The sequence below is a fragment of the Belonocnema kinseyi genome, chromosome 3 (assembly GCF_010883055.1).
Source record: "Belonocnema kinseyi isolate 2016_QV_RU_SX_M_011 chromosome 3, B_treatae_v1, whole genome shotgun sequence".
Lineage (NCBI taxonomy): Eukaryota > Metazoa > Arthropoda > Insecta > Hymenoptera > Cynipidae > Belonocnema > Belonocnema kinseyi.
In genome coordinates, this window is record NC_046659.1 from 150,790,230 (window position 1) to 150,813,312 (window position 23,083).

Below are 23,083 nucleotides of genomic sequence, written 5' to 3' on the forward strand. Positions count from 1 at the left end.
TATTCTACGCAAAATATTTCCAACACAAATTTAATACTCTCATATTTTTCCAAGACAAAATTTTGTCTACACAGAATATTTTCTACACGGAATTTAATACTGTTTAATTATTTTATTTTTTCCTACACAAAATATTTTTTAAACAAAATATTTCCTGCACAGAATGAATTATTGTTAAATACTATTATATTTTACCTACACTAAATATATTTTATACAAAATATTTCCTACACAAATTTTAATGATGCTATATGTTTCCAAGCCAAAATTTTGTCTACACAGAATATTTTCTACACAGAATTTAATATTGTTAAATAAATTTATTTATTACCTACACAGAATTTATTTTTCACAAAATATTTCCTGCACAGAATTAATTATTGTTTAATACTATTATATTTTTCCTACGCAAAATATTTTCTACACAGAATATATCCCACAAAAATAAATCACGTGCACATCTAAATTTAAAATGATCTCATTGCAATATTCCAAATCATTGTAAATTTTAGTAGTTATACTTTTTTCGCAAATTCTTGTAAGAAATTAAATACAAAAAAGTATGAAGTTCGTCAGAAAAATAGAAAAAAGCTCTACTTTCTTGTAATTACGGCATTAAGTGATTGTATTTATTTGTAGGTTCCTGTAAAAATGGTTTAAGTTTTTTGTACTTTTTTGTAACAACTTTCCCACTAGCGTGAATTATGTAAAATTCTTGTTAAGGACGGTATTGTTAAACTTTTGTAACATGTATTATGTGTCATTAATAAATGACAAGTTTGCAAGTATCTTTTAACTAATTTTCAATTGTTTAAACAATCGTTGTTGCCTGTAAATCATGAAAAGTTATTATTTTTGTGATAAATGATACGGTGGATGAATTTCAAGGATAATAGTTTTTGTTTAATAAATTATGCAATTATTTAAACTATTTTTATCCTGTGAATCGTAAAAGGTTATTATTCTTCTGCGATTAAACAATTAATAATACTTGCTTCTATTCATAGAAAAGATGAAGAAATCTCTAGTGTTTTTAAATTTATTGCACTATATATTTCGCTTATTAAACAGTGTTTTTTTTCATCAATGAAACCGATCTAAAAAAAATAACTATCAATAACCTAACTAAAAAGATTGTTTAAAACAATGACTATTTTTTATTTATTATAATATCTGAAATAAGATGGTACGTTAATTGTGTAACCAGTTCCGGGAAATAATAACTTTTTATGAATAAAAAGAAAGAAATTTCTTGAACAAATGAAAGTTATTTAAATAAATACTACATTTGTCAAAGAAGAAATATTATTTATTCTTTAAATTTATGAAATGTATCATCAATCTTGACAAATAATAACTTTTCACGTTTTACAGACGAAAAAAATTGTTTCGAAAAATAATGATTGTTGACCCAACTCAAAATTAGTTAGAAAATACTTGGAAACTTGTCGTTCATCGAATAAGAATAATTAATGTGTAGAAAATATTTTATTTATTGTTTTAAATATGTTTTTTAAAAAATATATTTCGTGTAAAATATAATTTGTGTAGGGAAAATATTCGACATATTTGTGTGTACAATATTTTTAGAATATCTTCATTACTAAATATAACTATTTAATTTTGTTTAGGAAATATTCTGTGTAAAAAATCTTTTGTGGAGGAAAAATAAAACAGTCTTAAATTCTGTGCTGGAAACATTATTGCACGGAAAAAATTTCGTGTATGAAAAATATAACTGTATTAAATTCCGTGTAGGAAATATTTTGTGTATAAAATATTTAGTGTAGGAAAAATATGACCACTATACGTTGTGTACAATATATTTTGTGTAGAATTCATTTGTGCAGGAACAGCGTTTTCCCTAAGATTATTCACTTCCATAAACTTCCACCAGAAAAAAATTGAAAAAACCTTTTTTTTTGTATACAAAGCAAATTTAAAAAATGCAACATTTTAAACATTTTTTAATCGATTTGCCCAATAATGAGAATTTTTATTTTGTTTTAAATTTTTCATCATACCAAACCTACTGCACATAAACGAGAAATAAATTGGCGACTGTAGATAAAAGGAAGAAATCACTTTCCTAAATTGAGGGAAGTATTAAAATTTAAGATAAATTTGTTTTATAAAATGAATACTAAAAAATCAAGGTTTTCCAATTAAATTCCAGGTCATTTCCAGATTTCCAAGGTTTTTCGCGTTTAAAAAAATTCCAGGTCATTTCCAAGATTTCCAAGGTTTCCAGGTCAAATCCAGGTCAGCCCCGTTAGATTTAATTGAAATTGAAAAGGAAACTTACAAATTGAACAATATTTAGGGTGGCATGTACAACATGAGTGAGATTCGTATTTCTGGTGAATTCCAGGTCCCCTTTATGATAAATGCTTGCAATTTTAGCTGCTTCTTGCAACTGAAGGAGTTCCATGGCCGATGCATCGTCGATTGAAGGCCTTCTATTTTTCTCAGCTCTCATTTATAGGTTCGTAAAGATTGTTGATCTTTTATGTGAAATGTTGCAGATTTAAACAGAGTTAACCTTGCTCACTGACAGGAGTCACACGAAAGAGCAGAAGACTTTTTTGTTTTTAAACGAGCTGATTCATTGTTTAATTTTAAATTAACTAGAACATGTTTCACGTCGAGAATGATTTTGCGTGCATTCGATGGGTAGGGTCAAATGTCTGCCTTCAAACTCGACTGTTAAAAAACCGGCTGAACTCAGGAGGTGGTTTTCTACAGTTTTCCTCTCCCCTGGTCAAACGTCCAGGCAAATGCAGATTTTTATTAGAGTTTTACAATAAAAAGGCATAGTAAAAAAGGTTTTATCCAGAGTAGTGAGGGACTTGAATGGATGAGCCTTTCAAGACAATAATAATAACAACTAAAACATACTAACTATCCTCTTTCTGAAGAAAAAAACTTTATAAAAGTTGGGTATCATTTAAATAAGTTCCTCTAATTATAGCGAGAACATTCCAGTAAATTAAATAGGAATTAGTCATGTTTTCTTAATTTACATGCAATCTTATCTAAAAAAAATGGTGGAAAGAAATTCTCGATAATCACGCAGTCATTGTTGTTGAATACCTGATTGATTGCATACTGCGTGAATGTGACTTTCAGTGGCTATTTTCAGCTTGTTCTTTTGGATTTTCTGGAATTTTGTAAATCGTAATTTCTAGATGAGGAATTTTTATTATGACCATTTATTTCTGATAGAGAAATTTTGAATTGTAAATGATTCTTTAATATTAAAGGTAACAATTCTATTTTTAACTTGTGACTTAATATTTTTAAAATGATAAAAGGATTCTATTTATAATCCCTTGACAATCAATTTTGTAAATGAAAACTTCCGAATGAGTGATTCTATTTTATGTAATAATAGAAATTATTTTTGAATTTTTCTAAACATTCTTAAAAACGAAAAACAAAAAAAAAATAACTTTTTTCTGAACCAATCTATTTAGATTATGAAATTTAGACTCGAAAACAAGATAATTGAAAAAAAATATATTTCGGTTTAATTTTGAAAAATTTATTTTTACTTTTGCAAAAAGTTTAATCAATTATAGGAAAACTTCGAATGATTTCAAAATATATTTAGAACAAAAAAAGCGTAGATTTTTTAAGATTTCAAAAAAAGCTTTTTAATAGTTTTTAAAGGATTTAAGAAAGTACCAAATTTTCTTAAGGTTTTTGAGGAAATTTCAAATGATTTTTTATTTTGAAAATGGAATTTTTGTAGTAAATTGAACAATATTTTAAATGATTTTCTGAAACTTCGCAAAAGAATTTAGAAAAATTTTAATTTTTGAAAATATTGGAGTTGCGGCAATCTCTGACATTTTTAAAGATATTTAAGAGGCTAGTGAAGAGTTTGAATCGTTTCTAATGATATTTACAATTTCGAACAAATTTGAAATAAATAAAAAATTTTAAAGATATCAAAAAATTGCAAACAAACTTTATTTTTTGAAGATTTTGAAATAAAGTTTTCAAGCTTTGTAAGGATTTTGAAAGATTTCAAGATAATAACAAATTTGTTTAAGATTCCTGGGAAAAATATGAAATAATTTTTAAAATTGAAAGATTAATTTTTAAAGAATAGCAGGGAAGATGTCAAAAGATATTCAAAATTGGAAAAAAAATCTGGAAGATCTTAGGGCAAGTTTTTAATTTTGCAGATTTTTTTCTTAATTTTTAAGAATTAAAAAAATGTTTATTAAATTTTAGAGAAAATTTAAAAACTGTGTAAAAATTTTAAAACATTTCTGAGAATGTCGAAATAAATCTGACAGACCTTATGGAAATTTTTTAAATTATTTAAATATTTTTTTCAATTAATTTTTTTTTAAATGTTAGGAAAAATTGTAGAAAAAATTCGAGTCAGTTTAAAAATATTATATTAAAAATTTTCTAGATTCTTTTTCGACATATTGGAAATTTTTATTTTGAACTAAAAATGATTTTTCACCCTAATATGAAAAACTACGCGGGTAATGTAAGATGACATGTGAAAAAATCCTCACCTTCAGGGTTCCATAGCCTCCGGCAGAAATCCTTATATTTTCGGTCGTATGATCGTTATATTTCGGTAATGTATGAGTACCGAAACGTTGGTAATGTAATTTTTTATTTATTTTTTAAAATTTTTATTTCCAGTGTTCTTTTATTGCAATTTGATAGTAATAAATATAAAAAAGACGAAAGAAAGAAAAAGAGAAGGAAGGGGATGTGGTTGGTTGCCTTTTCATTTTTCTTTCCTCTTTTTTATTTTTGTCCGAAAATTATTTTATTTTTTTATTTTTCCAGATTACAATAAGAGATTTTTTTGTTTGTTCCTTGTGCTCCAAATTTTGTCGTTGGATTCTTTATTTTTTACACAAGTTTACATTAATTTGGTTATTGGAAGTTCAATAGGATTCTTAATTTGGATTTTAATATAAATTAAATTTCTTAAATTTTGATGGGAGAAGTAGGAAAAGTGAATAGAGGGTAAGTAGAGGAAGTCAGGAGTGACTAGGGAAGGGGAAGTACAGGAAATGAGATGAGAAATAAAGAATCTCATGGGCAATAAAGAGAGGGAATTAGTGGAAATGAGTGGAACTGTGGGAGAGAAGGAGAAGTGACGAGAGGGAAAATGAGCGGAAGTGGAAGAGAGTAGGCGAATGAGTGAAAGTAAGAGGATGTAAGCGAAATTAATTGAAGTGGGAGAAAGTAGGGTAAGGGAGCGGAGATGGAGTAGGAGAAGTAAGGGAAAATGGTGAGAGACGGGTAGGGCAATTGAGCTGAAGGAAATTAGGAGAAATGAGAGGATCGAAAGTATGGGAACTGAGAGGAAATAAGGGCAGGTGAAGTAGATGAAGAAGGGGAAATTATGGGAGTGTAAGCAGAGGAAGTGAGTGGAGGAGAAGTGAGGAGGAATGAGGAGAGGGAAAGTAGGGAAAGTGAGAGAAAATTTGGGGAGCAGAAGTAGAGGGAGTGATGAGAAATTAGGAAAGATAGGTTCAGATAGGTTTAGGATAAGTGAGGGGGAGAAGAATAAAAATGTGGTAAAATGAAAAGAGGACAATTAGGAGAAGTGAGTTAAAATAAGAGGGTAGTATGGGGAGTGAAGGGAAATGTGTAGAAGTAAGGGGATTGGTAGAAAGAAAAGAAGGTGAAATGGTGAGAGGTGGGTAGGGGATTGTTGGGGAGTGAGAGGAGGGGAATTAGCAGAAATGTAGGGAAATGGGAGAAACATTAGATAAAGTAGGAGAACTGTGGAGAGCGGAAGTGAGAAACACAAGGTGAAATAAGGGATGGGGAAGTAGATGAAGCTGCAGACATAAAGAGTTGAGAGGTAGGGGTAATGAAAGGAAATAATGGTAGGGGAAGTTAGGAGAAACAAGGAGAGGAAACGTAACGGAAAGAGTAGAAATAAGGGGAAGTAGGGGAAATAATGAGAAATGAGGGTGTATATGGAAAGGAATGCGAGGGGACGAGTAAGTAGAGGAGGAAGAAGTTGGGGAAGAGGACAAAGGATGAAGTGAGGGGAGGGTGAGTATGAGAGGGGGAGGGTGGAACGATTTAATTAACGTATTAATAGGTTACGTTGTAGCCCATTTTTTTTAGGTCGACGCCACTTTAACTAATTTTTCCATTTTCGTTTCCGCAACTACATTTCAACAACCATATCCAAAAATTGAAGCACTCATTAAATTTCAAGTAAGTTTGTTCTGGAAAAATAAAAAATATGAAGTTTCTATGGCATCTCTCAGGAATATGTTCTTTTTTATCCATTTTCACATTAATAGAGTTGTCAGAGTGCGGGATCAAGAAATTTTTAAATACCAACTTTAGTGGAAAAACGATTGAGATAATTCTCCGTCTCGCAGATTGCAGAAGCTTCAACTAAAATAACGACCCTAATAAGTTTCTCTCGCATCTCGAGACTTGAACCGTACTTAATTAATTACTCTCGCTCGAAAACTCGGCATCTAGAAGCCGTATTATTTCCAATATTCACTATCTTCTCAGGATTTTCAGAATATGTTTTTAATTCCGCAGTCTAAAAAATTTTCAACATCTTATTTTTCTTTTTATGGCCTTATTATTAAATAAAAATATTTCCTTGCATTTAAAGTACTGCAATATAATTAACAATCATAAATTAAAATAGGTAATAAAATGGCTACATCGGCTTTCAGTAATTTGTAACTTTTAAAATTATAAAATTTTGAACATCTATTTCCTATCGGTATATTTTGAAGATTTTCAAATGAAGCTCCTTTAATTTTTAATATGTGTAATTTAGAATCATAAAATTGCGAATGTTTTTATCTTCAATATTTTAATTTTAAAGACTTAAGATTAAAAACTCTTTACTTTAAAAAATATATAAATAAAAATTCTTAGGTTTTAACAATTTGCAATTTAAAATTAGGACGACTAAAAACAACTTATAATGTGACCGAATTTTCCCATTCTTATATTTTTAAGATTTGTGATAATTTAAAACGCTTAATTTTTAAAGATATATAAATAAATCTTCAAAATTGAAACAGATTTTTTTTTAATTTTGAGGATTTCGAAATTGAATGATTTTAGAGTAAAATGTAATAAATGAGACGTGTTTGGAACGCTAAAAAATAAAAAGGTATGTATGTATGTATGCAAAATTATTGAATCTTTAACAATTGAAAAAATTTGAATTGAATTTATTATTAATTCAAAATTTTCTATCATGAAAATCTATATTCACCCTCATTTTCAATGTTAAAAATGGAAAAAATTTTAATTATAATCTTCTTCCTTGAAAATTTTTTTCAATTGGACTGTTTTTTTAATTCAACAACTTGGGTAAAAGTTAATTTAATTTGTTGGAAATTAAACAATTTTATTTAATATTTTAATTTTTGATAGAAAAGTCAACTGTTTGGCTTTATCTACTGAGGTTCAAACTATTTTGTTAAAAATTCTGTTTCTTTTTGGTTAAATTAAATTTTTTGATTTACAATTGAAATCCCTTTTGGCTAAAATATCAACTATTACTCATGTCATTGAAAAAAACTATTTTGGTTAAAAATAAACTTCTTTGTAGAAAATTTAACTATTTTATTGAGAAAGGATGATTTTTTGGTAAAAAATTGATTTTTAACTAAATTTTTCACTATTTCAGTAGAAAATTCATTATTTTAGTTGAAAATTCAACTATTTGGTTAATAGTTCATATATTTTGTTAAAAATAATTATTTTTGATTATTTTTAAAATTTACTTATATTATTTATTTTTTTTATATATTATTTTTCGCTAGTTTTTGGCCATAATTATAATCTTATTGCAGTTTTTCTTAAATACAAATTGTTTCTAATACATAAAATACCACTTGTTGCTGATAATTCGATGCTTAAATGAATTACTTAAGCAATTTCTTGCTAATTAATTAATTAAAGCTAACAGAAAATAATTGTTCAAATTATTATTGTTTAAATCTTCTTCTATATTAATGCTAGATGCGGTATTTTCTGAAATTTTAAACTTTGTTCCTATTTTTCACTTAGTGAGCTAATAATTATTGCAAGTTGACAAAAGTACTTGTTTAAACAACTTATTATTGTTTGTAAATATCTTCTATTAGATAATTGTTAGAAAGTCGCGGGTTTTCTGTATTTTTCGGCTTGTATTCAATTTTTCAATTACAATGAAGAAATAATTAATTTAAAATATCTAAAATAATTGTTCAAACGATTCTTTATTATTGTTAATAATCATCTCTTTGAATAATGCAGGAAAGTTGCGTTTTTCCTGAAATATTTAACTTTGTGGTCATTTTGGACTTAGAGTGACGAATAATTAATTCAATTTAACAAATCTAATTTGGTAAATAATTTATTATTGTTTATAACTATCTTTTCTTTTTTTGTGAACATATTTTTCTCAAATATAATATATATTTAAAACATTTTTCAAATTTTCTGTTTGGATAATTTTAAATATAAATTTTTCTTGAAATAGTTACTGAGAGTCTTTTTGTTTAAATTAATATTAATATTAATATCCATTACTTGTTTCTTGCCTTACTATAGAAAAAGATAGCTATGAACAATAATAATTTGTTTGAGCAATTATGTTTGTAAGTTTCAATAATTATTACCTCGTTCTAAGTGAAAACTGGACAAAAAGTTTACTTTTTCAGGAAAAAAACTTTAATTTTCTAACACAATTGTTCACAATATTATTAAAAATAATAGTGAATTCTTTAAACAACTACACTTTTTAACTTGGGTTAATTATTACCTCAATTTAATTGAAAGGTATACCAAAAGTGGAAAATTTTAGAAAAAATTGCAAGTTTCTAACATTATTCAAAGAAAATATTATTATAAATAATAATAATAATAATAATAAATGGTTTAGAAAATTATTTCTATTAAACTTAACTAATTATTGCCTCGCTCTAACTGAAAAGATGAAAACAAGTTTAAAAATTCGGACAAAGCCACGACTTTCCTGATGAACAAATAAGTCAAAAGATTTGATGCATTTGTCAAACAATTTGTAATTGTTTGAAGAATTCTTGTTTTTTTTTTGTTTGAAAAATTTTATCTCCATACAATTTCTAGAATTATGAGTATTTTAATAATACTTAGGGCTTTTAAAAGAAATTGCAGGATGTATTTTTCTATTTAAATTGTTTGCTTATTTTTTAATAATTTATTTTCGCTTAAGTTCAACTTTTTAACGGAAATAGCTAGAAACTCGTGATTAATGATATTTTCTGTATAAATATTCCTAATTTAAGAATTTGAAAAGTAAATTACTACATTTTAGTTGTATATTTATTCTTTAAACAATTTCTAATTGTGTAAATCCAACTTTTTATTTGAAAAAGTTATGAAAACTTGATGTATGTTTTTTTCAGTAAGTTCCATTACTTTTTTTTAATTCTTAGATATGAGTAAACTATGGCTAATTGTTAAAACAATATTCATTTGTTTTAAAAAACTATTAATATGAAATATCGGAAATTAATCAATTTGAACACCCACTTCTAAAAAATTTAATTCAATTTTTAAATAAATAAAATTAATTAAAATTAACGAACATCTGCAGAAAAAGGTATTTTTCAGAAAATACAAAAAAAAAACGTTTCTCTATCACTAAATCGTGATATTACAAAATAATAATTTTCTAAAACAAATAAAAATGGTTTAAAAAATATTAGGTATCTTGGAATAAATTAATATTAAGGCCAGAATTTTGATGCTTTTTAAAAAACTAGCAAAAAGTACAATCTTCTAACTTTTCCCGCTAAAGAGTTGGAGTTAAGCAAAAATAAATTGTTTAAATAATAAGCAAACAAATAAAATTAAAAAATACATCCTTGAAGTTTTTTTTAATAGGCCGAAGCATTAATAAAATACTCTCAATCCGTGATATTTTATGAAAAAAAAATTTCAATAAACAAAAATTGTTTAAACAATTAAAAATTAATTTAAAAATACATAATACCTTGTAATTTATTTGTTCATAAGGATCTATGTAAAAATAGAAAAAAAGTATTGCACTTGCATGGAATATTTTTGGGGTAACATCAAACCGACCCAAATCTCTCTAGCAATCAGCCCAGGCGAAGAGCTTCCCAAAGTCACCATATAAGACTTTCCAACCAGGCCCATTTATTACAGGAAAAAAAAGGAATTTAATTCTGTTTGTAAAAGTAATCTAGTGTAATGCGAAGTAATCCGGAGTAATCCATCTCTAGAAAACTGTATATTTAGTAGTTTTTTCCACTCGTATATATATTTTACAAAGATAAGGAAAGTATTTGTTGCAACTGCCACCAAGCTTGTTTACCTTGCTGTATGTTTTTCCGCTGTTCTATAAATAACACTTTCACCTCCGACCTTAATTCCATTTTACTTTTACAAAAAGAAAAAATCTTGAATTGAAGCTTTATAATAGCTAACTAAACAAATTATTTCTTTGTGAATTTTTTTTTTCTTATCACAATATTTACATGTATATAATAAGTTATAGTATGTTAGGTTTTACTTTACGGAATCGGACAGGTAGACAGAATATGTTCTCTCATCATGCAACCAGCTTAATTCCTCGATGCAGATCTTGTTTCCTCGGCACATTCCGGTTGTTGCTACAATGTCACGTTCACTGTGGATTTGTACTCTTTTATTTATTGTTTAGTCGTGGGGTTGGTAAATATTAACTTGGAAAATAAGAAGATTTTGTTCCTGTATTTTTACAGTCTTTTTAATTAATAAATATTTATTTATTAAATAGGAACAGTGCCATTTCTGTACGAAGAAAATACATTAATATAATATAATATATATATAATATGTAATATAATGATAAATCTTCTCATGGAACAGTTAAATTTCTAGTTGAAAAAAATTAAATTTTAACCAATGAGGCGATTACATTGTTGTTTAGAAACATGTTTCGCTCGTTTCAACTTTTTTTGTGCAATTATTTTACACATATTCATTTTTTTGATTATACGTTTTTTTAAACATACTTCTTTCTAAGTTTTAATGTGTACTTTTTTTTGCACAATTTTTTTTATGTTTATGTTTAAAAAAAAATGTATTTAAAGAACAAAAAACAACATTTTTTTTTGTTAGTTAAAATTTCCAAACAAAGAGAGGAATTTTTAACTTCAATGATAAATCTTCAACAACAAAATTACTCTTAACCAAATTGTTGAATTTGCTACAAAGTGGATTAACCAAAAGAAGCTAATTTTAATTTTTAATTATTTTAATTTTAAATCAGTAGCAGTTGAATTCCACCAAAACACGAGTTATCTACAAAAGAGTTGGTTTTTCAATAAATTTTGACTGTAAAATAACGAAATTTCAACCAAATAGTTGAAATTTCGACAAAATAGTTCAGTTATAAACAAAAAAGATCGGTTTTAAAGCAGGAATATTCATTTTCTCTTTAAAAAAAATCAACCAGATACGCGAATTTTACAATGAATTTTGAATTTAAAGAAACATTTCCGAATAAAAGTGGAATAGTTAAATTTTTAGATACAGAATTAATTTTCAACCAGGAAAGAAATGAATTTTCATTAAATTTTCAATGAAAAAGTTGATTTTTGACGTAAGATTCTTAATTTTGTATTAAAAAACGAAAGTTTAACCGAATACATGAATTTTCAATTTACAAAGTCAAACTTTCTACACTTGAAATAGTTCAATTTTTAGTTGAATATACTTTTAACCAAATAACGAACCTTCAACAAAATAGTTCAATTTTCTACGAATGTGATGAATTTTCAGATAAAAAGTATACATTTCTAACTAAAAGTAGAATATTTAAATTTTTTAGTTAAAAACCTAATATCTAACCATAAAGAAACGAACTTTCAATTTATTTTCCACCAAAAAAATTTATTTTGAAGCAAGAAAGGTATTTTTTTATCACAAATGAAATTTCAACCAAATACATTAATTTTAAATTGAGCAATACAAGTTTCACTAAATTTGAAATAGTTAAATATTAACTTGAAAAAAATAATTTCTAACCAAATGACGAATTTTCAACAAAATTGTTAAATTTTATATCAGAGAAGAATTTAAAAATAAAAAATATATATTTAAAATTTAATTTTAAGTTGAAAAATTATTTTTTTACCAAAAAAGAAACGAGTCCTCAGTAAATTTTCAACCGAAAAGATTTATTTTGAAACAAGAATCTTATTTTTCTATTCAAAAATGCAATTTCAATGAAATACATGAATTTTAAATTGAGGAATACAAATTTCACTAAAATTGAAATAGTTAAATATTTAGTTCAAAAAACTAATTTCTAACGACATTGCGAATTTTCAACAAAAATGTTAAATTTACTATCAGAGATGAATTTTGAAATAAAAAATATAAGTTTTTAATTAGATTTTGAGTTGAAACATGATTTTTTTAACAAAAAAGAAACGAGTTCTCAGTAAATTTTTGACCGAAAAGATTTATTTTGAAACAAGAATCTTAATTTTCTATTTAAAAATGCAATTTCAACCAATAACATGAATTTAAATTTTGAAGTTCCATTGAGCAAGAGACATTTTTACCAAAATTGAAAAAGTTAAATTTTCAGGGGACATTTTTTTGAATAAAAAAGACGAAGTTTCAATAAATCTTCAACCAAAAAGAGTAATTTTTAAGCAAGCTTCTGAATTTTCAGTTAAGTAAATTATTTTTAACCAAATAACGAGTTTTCAACAAAATAGTTCAATTTTCTATAAAAGAGATGAATTTTTAAATTTCACCAAAAATTTCACCAAAAAGCGAATTTTCAAATGGAAAAGACAAATTTTCACAAAAAATGAAATAGTCACATTTCCATATAAAAATATTTTTTTTTACCAAACAATGAATTTTCGAAAAAACTGTTAAATTTTCTACTAAAGAGATGAATGTTCAACTAAAATAAGGAATCTTCTAATGAAGTAGTTAGATTTTCAGTAAAAAAATAAATGGTTAATTAAAGCATAAAGTTTTCAGGCAAGAAAATTAGTTTTCTTCAAAAAGACAAATTTATAAAAAATTACATGAATTTTTAAATAAATAGTTTATTCTTTAACAGAAAAGTGCAGTTTTTAACCAAAAAGATTAATTTTTAAGCAAAAATCTTGATTTTCTACTAATAAACGAAATGTGAACAAAATCAATGAACTATTAACTCAAAATATATATATTTCTAATAAAAAATGGAATAAATAGATTTTGAGTTAAGAAAATTAATTTTCAACAATAAAAAAAAAAAATCAGCAACATAATTGGAAACTATTTGGGTCATCTATGTAAAATTACTCCAAATTACTTGGATTACTGGATGATCTGGATTACATCGGAATACCAATTTGGATAAACGAATTTTCAGCGAAATAGTTAAATTTTTAATCAAAGAGATAAATTCTTAAATTTGCTAAAGAGTGAAGGAAATTTTAATCCAAAGAGATGGATTCTCACTGAAACATATAGCTAATATAGTTAAAAAAAAGAGTTTTTGACTTTGAATCAAAAGCACTTGAATTCAACCAAAAAGTCTTATTTTTAACTAAGCAGTTAAATTTTCAATTATTTTATTTATTTATTATTTAGTCGCGGAGTTAATAAATGTTAGCTTGGAAAATAAGAAGAGTCTTTTGCTCTATTCATAAAATCTTTTCAATAAATAAATATTTATTTTATATTTTCACGTCTGTGCATTACTAAAAAACACAAGTGTAACAATTCTGTGTAATATTATTTTATTTAAATTGAATTTGTTTTATATTAGCAAGAAAGATCAATTTTCAACCAAATAGTAGAGTTTTTCAATTTAAAAAGATCAGTTATGAGAACGATATAGAATAGCTAAATGCTCAGTTTAAATAAATAATCTATAACCAAAAAAGCCAATTTTCACAAAATAGTTAATTTTTCAATCATAAATATTAATTTTCAACAAAAGAGCTGAATTTTTAACAGAATACTTAATTTATCAACCATACTGGTGAACTTTTAACCAAGAGTAGAAAATATTTCTTTTTTATTTAGTTTTTTCTTGTTGGTCCCCTTTGTTCAAAATTCAACTGCTTCTTTGAAAATTTATGTACTTTGTTGAAAATTCATCTGTTTTGGTAGAAGTTTAATGTTTTTAATTTTAAAATATAACGTTTTGGTTGAAAAATAATCTTTTTTAGTTAAGGATTAAACTAGTTTGTTGGAAATGCGTGTTTTCTAAATATAAAATTGAAATCTTTTTCGGTTGCAAAATTTACTTCTATGTAATTCGTTGAAAATCAATTTTTTTGGTTAAAAACTAATTTTTTCAAGTCGTAATTTTTAAAAACCGTCGTTTTGGTTGAAAATTAATTTTGCAAGTGGTTATTTAACTATTCCAGTTGTGGTAGAAAGTTTTCGTTTTTTATTTAAAACTTAACTATTTGATTAAAAATCAAGTTTTTCGTTAAATAAACTGTTTTTGATTTTAAACAACAATATTTTATAGTTGAAAAAATACCTATTACATTTTTCGTTGAAAATTCATCTACTTTGTCAAAATATGGTTTGATGTCATGTTTTCAGGGAAATAAAATGTATTAAATAATTTTATGTTAATTGTTTTTTTTTCTACTAGACTAAAATAAATATTTTTTGAATATTGATATTTATTGCTAAGTTGTGAAAAAATTGCTTTCAAAATCCGTTTGGATTCGAACCCAGGTCTTTGAGATTGCCAGTCTGATGCTCTTACCCGCTAAGCTACGCAGAGACTGAGAGACTTTGTTAAAAATTCGTTTTTTCTTTGGCTCGAAATCAATTTTTTTAACTGAAAATTTAAAAATTTGATTGAAAATTAATTTTGTTTGAAAGTTCATATTTTCGGATTGAAAATATAACTGTTTTGCAGACAATTGTCTTGTTTTCTGGAAAATTGAATAACTCAGAAGAAAATTTGTTGTTTTTTTGTTGTTGAAAATTAAGTTTTTGTAATAAAAATGTAACTATTGCAGTTTCGGTTGAAACTTTTTTTTTAGTTTAAAAGTTAAACTGCTTGATTAAGAATGTATGTAATTTGTTTAAAAAAAATTTAGATGATAAGTAAAAAATTTGTTTAAAAATCAACTTATTTTTCTGCAAAATCGTTTTTTTGGTAAAAAAGCAATCTTCTTTTTGGTTTAAAACTAATATTCTTGGTTGTAAATTCATCTTTTTTGTTGAAAATTGAATTACTTTGTTAAGACTCTTTTTGCTAAACATTTTTTTAACTGTAGATTTTATAATTTGATTTAAAATTAACATTTTGGTTAAAAGTTCATATTTTTGGGTTTAAAGCTCGTTTTGTTTTGTAGAAAAGTCGTTTTGTTGACTACAAAATTCAACAATTTAGGAGAAAATTGGTTTATTTTTGTTGTTGAAAATTATATTTTTCTAATAAAAATGAAAGTATTGCGTTTTTTGTTAAAAAATATTTTTTTAAAGAATATTTTTTTAAAGTAAAAAATTGAACATTTTTGTTAAAAATTTATATAACTAGTTGAAAACTTGTCTATTTTGTTAGAAAATTAATCTTCTTGGTTGGAAATTAAATGATTCAGTTAAAAATTAATTTATTTTGTTAAAAATTTGTCTCTTTGGTAAAGAAATTAATCTTCTTGTTTGGAAATTCATGTTTTTAGTTAAAAATCCAACTATTCGTCTCTAAATTTATTTAATTTAAATGTGTTTTTTAGAAAGATCGTCTTTTTATCTTGAAAATTTATCATTTTAAAAAGCAACTAAATTTTACAAAGAGGTTTTAGAAATTATACGTTCTAAAAAAAAAAAAAAAACTTATACATTCTGAATGATTCACCTGACCTCTTACTTGAATTTAAAGAGAAAATAAAATTCTTCTGTCCTAAGTAAACTTCTAGATAGGTAATAATTTCCATTTTTATACCTACCTACTTTCTATAATAGATTTTTAGGGTGAAAAATTACTTTAATCGCGCCGGTCTTTTGAATAAAGAATAAAGGGACAAGACTTTGGGAACACTAATCTTAAAAATTCGGATTAACCTGGATTACCTCTATAAACAATATTACTCTAGATTAACTAAAATCCTCAGGATTACTTAGGAGTACTATGTATCATTACATTTTTTAAAAGCAGATAAACTTTTAAATAAGTAGTTTAATTTTCAACCAATAATATGAACTATCAACAAAGAAGTTTAATTTTCTACATAAACAGAAGAATTTTCAACAAGATATATGAATTTTAAACGAAGTGATTGAATTTTCAACCAGAAAAGATACATTTTTAACCAAATTGTGGAATTTTCAACAAAAAAAGATCATTTTTCCACCACAAATAGAATTGTTAAATTATTAGTTAAAAAATTAAGTTTCAATCAAATAGAAACGAATTTTCCATAATATAGTAAAGGTTTCAACCAAAGGGATAAATGTTCAACTAAATTAGGTAAAAATACATTTTTTAAAGCAAAAAAACAACGATTTTCAAAAAAGTAGTTCAATTTTTAACTAAAGAAATGAGTTTTAAACTAAATTGATAAATCTTCATCGAAGAAAATGACTTTTTAACCAAATTGTTGAATTGGATACAAATTTGAAAAAAGTTTAACCAATATAGGTGAATTGTTAATGTATTATTTAATAATTGATATCTGAATCAAAAAAGATTTTAACTGTTAATTACTAACAGTTGATTTAAAAAACAAAATTTCTAACAAGAAAGTTAATTTTTTAATATATTTCTTACCGAAAAATCTTTATTTGTTAAAAATTCGTTTTTGTGTTTTAAAATTTATTTTTTTTTGTATGAATTTTATCTTTTTTGATTGGAATATAAACTATGATACTTTTTTGTTGGGAGCTTATCTTTTCAGGTTGGAAATTCAAATATTTTGTTAAAAAGCCATCTTCTATTGCAGAAACGAAATTTTTGGTTAAAAATAAATGAATCAATTTGAAAATTTGAAAATTTTGATCTGAAATACTGTTTAATTCCGTTTATAAAAGGTTCTATGTGAAAAGCATTACCCGATTAAAATACTGGTATTTGAATATTAATGATAAAAGGAAATGAAGAATTAAAATTAAAGAAATTTAAATGAGATTAAAATCAAATTTAAAATCCCATTTAACGTCCAATAATGAAATTAATGTGCAGAATTCCTGATAATAAAACCAAGAATACAAGATCAAATTTGGACAACAACCATCAAATGTTCCTATTGAAATTTGCAGAAAAAAAAACAAATAAAGAAAAACACTTTTTTCTCTTAAAGAAGAAAAGATAAGAATTTTTCTTCTTTGACAAGAACAAAAAAGAGTGGAGAAAAATGAGAAGACAACCAACCAAATCCCATTCCTTCTCTTTTCTATTTCTTTTGTCTTTTTTATTTATATTATTATCAAATCACAACAAAAACCATCTGGAAAAAATAAACACCTAAAAAATAAACACCAAAAATATGTTGTTTTTTACAGATGTTTTTTGTTGTGATTTGATCACCATAAAAATAAAAAGACGAATGACATAAAAAAGAGAAGGTAGGGGATTTGATCTTCTCATTTTTCTTTCCTCTTTTTTATTTTTGGCCAAGCAGAAAAATTCTTTTCTTTTCTTTTTTAGGAGAAAAAATTGTTTTTCTTTCTTTCTTTATTTTTTTTTAAATTTTAATAGGAACATTTGATGATAGTTGTCCATATTTGGTCGTTGGATTCTTGTTTTTATTTTCAGAAATTCTGCATATTAATCAAAAATTATTTTAGGAAAGAATCAGAAAATTTTTTAAATGAAGTTCTTGGACATGCTGCCTAATTACACTAGCAATAACCAGCACAAAATGTCTGGAAAATAAAAATTACGTACAGTAAGAGGGTGGGGAGAGGGAGGTGGAAATATTTTGAAACGGTTTTGTTACAGGGGCGGGAGGGGGGGGGGGGTTCTAGGAAGGTCCTATAATCCATTACGTAATTTAAGTACGGTCCCTTTTTTTTTGAGAAATTTGATGAAGAGTTGGTTCGAAAAGTAAATTTTCACTCTCGTTTAAAGTTTAAAGAGAAATAAAAAAACGGATGAAAGATGAATATATTCGTGATCGAGGATTTTGATCTTCACAGCAGAACAGAATGCACTTCCGGTGTCGTGAGCATGCAGCATATTAACCCAGTTACGACATACAACTTTATAACGAACGCATTATTAGGTATATATAAGCATTTACAAACGACCACTTTGAACACTGACTTCTTTGTCGGCGTCAATTATTTCATATTATACCTTGTACTGCGTACGATATGAAAAAATAATATTTCACGACATGTGGGGTCGCACCTAAATAGAGCATATTCCAGCTTCTATGATCTGTAATTATTAAAATTTTTCAGAGAGGGGTCATGCCAGTAATATTACGTTTCTGATGAATTAATAAAGAAGTTTTACTTTCAACTAATTAGTTTCATTTTGAACGAAAAAATATGAATTCTGAAAAAATGTAATAGTTGATATTTTAACCCAAAATATCAGTTAAAAAAAAAGCTTTTTACAAAACAGTATAAGTTTTAACTAAATAGTCGAATTTTCAACCAAAAAAGATGAATTTTCAACAAAATAAATAAATTTCTAAACGAGAAGTTGGATTTTCAACGAAGCCGATTAATATTTTATAAATAAAAATACGAATTCTTAACAAATTACATACATTTTGAATCAAATAGTTGAATTCTTAGGCTTAAAAATGAATTTTTAACGACAAATGCTATTGTTAAATTTATATCACAAATAATTAATTTGAAAACAAGGTCCACAATATGGTTTAACTTTCTACTAATCAGTTGAATTTTCTATCCAATATTTGAATTTTCTAGTAAAATTTTTATTTTTCCCGTCAACAATATGAGTTCCCTACAAAACAATTGTATTTTTAGAAAAAAAATTCAATTTCAACCAGGCACTGGAATTTTCAATTAAATTGTTTAGTTTTAGGTTAAAAAAATATTTTGAAACGAAAAAGAAAACGAAGTTTCAACAAAGTAGTTGAATTTCCAACCTGAAAAGATAAATAATTTTTTACAAAATAAGACGAATTTTCCAAAAATTACATGAACTTACTATAAAATAGTTGAATTTTTGATCTAAAAAAGATCAATTTTTTATTCAAAATGCAATAATTGAGGTGACAGATGCAACAACTCGACAAGCGCTCGAAACCGCGTAGAAGTATTGTCCAGCCGGGAAAATCTATCGATATCTCGCGATAAGTTACTGCAACTAACATTTCTTCGAGGACCATCCCCACTGGTCGAAGTTGGCAAAACGTGGTTTTCGTTCGCAATCAATTTGTTATTAAACAAAACATCGATTTTTGATCGGAAAATTGTATACGTTTTTATGGTTTATCTTAAGTAATAATTATCCAATGAAAAAGTTTCATAATAAAAATTTGTCGGCCGCGTCAAGCTGAATACGAATGTATTTTTTGTTTTACGTTTCGGCCACTTTTTTTTTATCGATCGATTTTTCCGGCTGGACAATACTTCTACGCGGTTTCGAGCGCTTGTCGAGTTGTTGCATCCGTCATCTCAATTATATTTCTATTGCTAAAAATTAATTAAAAAAAAATTCTACAAAACAGTCGAATTTTCTATCATTAAGTTGAATTTTCAAATACATTGTTTGCTTTTCCTGTTAAAAATACCACTTGCCAACAAAACAGTTAAGTCTATAACAAAAAAGTTAATTTTCCACCAGACAGTTGAATTTTCAAACAGATTGTTGAATTTGCAGTTAAGAAAAATGTAACAAACAAGAAAACGAAGTTTTAACAAAGTAGTTGAATTTTCTACATAAAAAAGTAAATTTTTAACAAAAAATGCTGTAGTTGAATTTATATTTACAAAATTAATTTTAAAAAAAGGTCTACCAAACTGTTTAATTTTCTACTAATTAGCTGAATTTTTTATCAAATAATTGAATTTTTCTCAATTGCTTACTTTTCTTGCCAACAAGATATAGTTTAATTTTCAACCTAAAAAGATAAATTTTCAACAAAAAATGTAATAGATAACATTTGAACTAAAATATATTTTTATTTTAAAACGAAAGCAGTTAAATTTTCAACTAAAAAGTTGTAAGCCAATTAGTTGTAGTTTCAGCTAAAAAGATAAATGTTCTACCTAAAAAGATGTTTTTCATATTAAAAAAAAAATTAATATTCAAACTAAGAAGACCAAGTTTCAACAAATTAGTTGAATTCTTAAAAATAAAAAATTACTTTTTTTATAAAATAGTTGAGTTTTCCACAAAACAAGTAAATTTTCAACAATGTATTGTTATTTTTAAACATATTGTTAAATTTCTGACCAACAAACACGACATTTTGGCCAAATGGTCAATTTTCCAACAACAACAAAAAACTAAATTGCATCTTCAACCTAAAATACCATTTTTGTAGAAGAATGCGAATTTTCCAGAACCATAAATTTTCAAGCAAGAACTTTTCTACAAAAAAAAATGATATTTAAATTTAAAAAAAGTTTCAATTCAAAAAGGTGACTTTCTTACATAATAGTTGATTTTTTTTAATAATAACATTTTCAAGAATATATTAAAAATTCTAGTCACATAGTTTAATTTTTAACCTTCAAAGACCAATAACAGCTTCTGTTGCAACGAAGTAGTCGAATTTTCAATCTAAAAGGACGAATTTCATATCCAATAATACAAATATTCAGCAACAAAGAAATTAATTTTTAACAAAGAAGTTTAACTTTTAACCAAGTAGTTAAATTTTTAATAAAAAGAGATTAATTCTCAATGAAAAATCAAACAGTTGATATTAAAAAGAAAAGTTTTTTATTGTAAATAAAAAAAGTGGAATTTAACAAAAAACATGAATTACCAACTACCAAGCAAAGAGTTAATATTTAAATCAGGAAAGATTTTTCAGTTAAGAAATAAAAGGGAATTCGAATGAATTCAAATAAATCCTCTAGAAACCCGTTGAATTTTCAACTCGAAAATATAAATTTTTAACCAAAAAGTTATTTTTCTACCAAGAAGTTACATTTATAACCAAATAGATGAACTTTCAAGCAAAAGGTACGAATTTTTTAGCAATATATTTAAATTGTTTCCCAAAAAGTTGAATTTTCAACTACAGAAAATGATAAATCTTCAACCAAAATTAAAGTTTTTTTTTTAACAAAGTAGTATTTTACTTTTAAATCAAAATCAGTATAATTAAACTAAAAATATGAATTCTTAACATAAAATTTGAATTTGCAATCGAAAAGAATTTCTTAGTCAACGGAGAAAAAAATTCAACAACATATTTGAATTTTAAAACAAAAAAGATAAATTATCAACAAGACCGTTGAATTTTTAAACCAAGTAGTTGAATATTAAACTAAAACGATTAATCTGAACAAAAAATGGAATAGTTAATTTTGCTACTGAAAAAATTGATTTTCAGCCAAGAAAAAAGGAGTTTACAACAAAATACATAAATTTTCAAACAATAATGGAATAGTTACATTTTTATATAAAAAAATTAATTTTCAACAAACAAAAAAAAACAACTAATTTTCAAGAAAAGTATAAAATCTTCAACGAACAAAATGTGTTTTTAACAAAGTAGTTCCACTTTCTACCAAGTAGTTGAATTTTCAACCAAAAGAAACGAATTGTGAATAACAAAATTATGTCTAAAATTTTCTACAAAAGAAGATACATTTTCGACCAAAAATAGAATAGTTACAATTTAAGTTGAAAAAATTAATATTTACTAAAAGAAAGAAATTTTCAACAAAATAGTTCAATCTTCGACCAACATAGTGCATTTTTAATAAAATAATTGAATTTTTAAGTAGTTGAATGTTCAATTAATTTGAAGATTAATTTTTTACCAAAAACACGAATGAAAAAGAAAATAAATTATTTTTCTACCAAATTGTTGAAATTTCAACTAAACACGATCAATTTTTAACCATTAATGTGATGAGTGTAAAATAGGGGGGGGGGGGGCGGTGTTGGTGAGGAGAGGAATCGTTGTGATTTTGAATTTTATTCATTTAAGCTCATATTATTCACAGCTGTAGTTTTCTATAAATAATCCCAGACTACGAAGTCTAAATTGGTTTCAAAACATGTTTGTTTCCTTTGTATGAAAAACGGAGAAAGAATAGGGAAATTGTGAGATGTTGGTTTTTATTGACTCTTTCCTTTTCCTCCCCTTTGTTTCTTTTATCATAAATTTGTCTTTAGTGAGTAGGAAAAGAGGTAGTTGGAAGTCTATTTTTGATTTTGTGCTTTTTTGTGTTCTGCTTTTGGTGCACAAAAGAGTCAACAAGAAAGACATAGATTTTTTAACTTAACTTCAAAATATGTCTGGTTTTTGTTTAAATATTGCGTAAAGGATTTTTATAAAATTAGGTATTTAGAAAAATACGTGACTCACATTTTGTTTCAATTTGAAAAATGAAATAATCTGAATAGACTGGTTCTGAATCTACTACAAAAACAAGTATTATTTCCGATTTCACGTACATGCATTTTATTCTGTTGTATACAAAAATAAAATGTACCATTAACAACGCCAATTAAAAAAATAAGCAATCTTTTGGAAAAATGGGCTTAAAGTACTCCTAAATATATATTTTTTACTTCTTTCAAAATTTTTAGTAATGTATTTCATTAAAAATAAAATAAAAGATGTGCTCCCAAGTAAAATAATCCTTTGAAACTTTATTTTCAATTATTCAATTTTGAACTTTTTCAGCCTATAATTGAAGCAATGAAAGCTAAAAAAGTTTCCTACAGAAATATTATTCTTTCGATTTTTTATACAACTATAACAATAAAAAATTTAGATTTTTCAATTTTTTAACCTAAAAAGTATTTAAATTTATTTACATTTTTTAAAATTGTATTTACTATTTTTATTTGTTTAAACTAAAACTAAACTAAAATACTTGCGTGCTCCTATAAACGTGTCTTTTAAAAAAATGTTAAGCAATAAAAAAAAGTATTTATACCATTTTATTTATATTTTACAGAAGTTACAAA

The 23,083-nt window shown here is 25.3% G+C and overlaps 1 protein-coding gene across 2 annotated transcripts in view; it reads right to left on the minus strand.

Moving 5' to 3' along the window:
• Positions 1-2,541, minus strand: part of LOC117169672 — a 20,483-nt gene extending 17,942 nt beyond the window's left edge. For both annotated transcript variants that reach the window (XM_033356157.1, XM_033356156.1), the window contains exon 1: positions 2,306-2,541. In XM_033356157.1, coding sequence (XP_033212048.1) covers positions 2,306-2,479 — 174 coding nt within the window. In that variant the 5' untranslated portion in view covers positions 2,480-2,541. The remainder of the gene's footprint in view (positions 1-2,305) is intronic.
• Between the last annotated feature and the right edge of the window lie 20,542 nt (positions 2,542-23,083).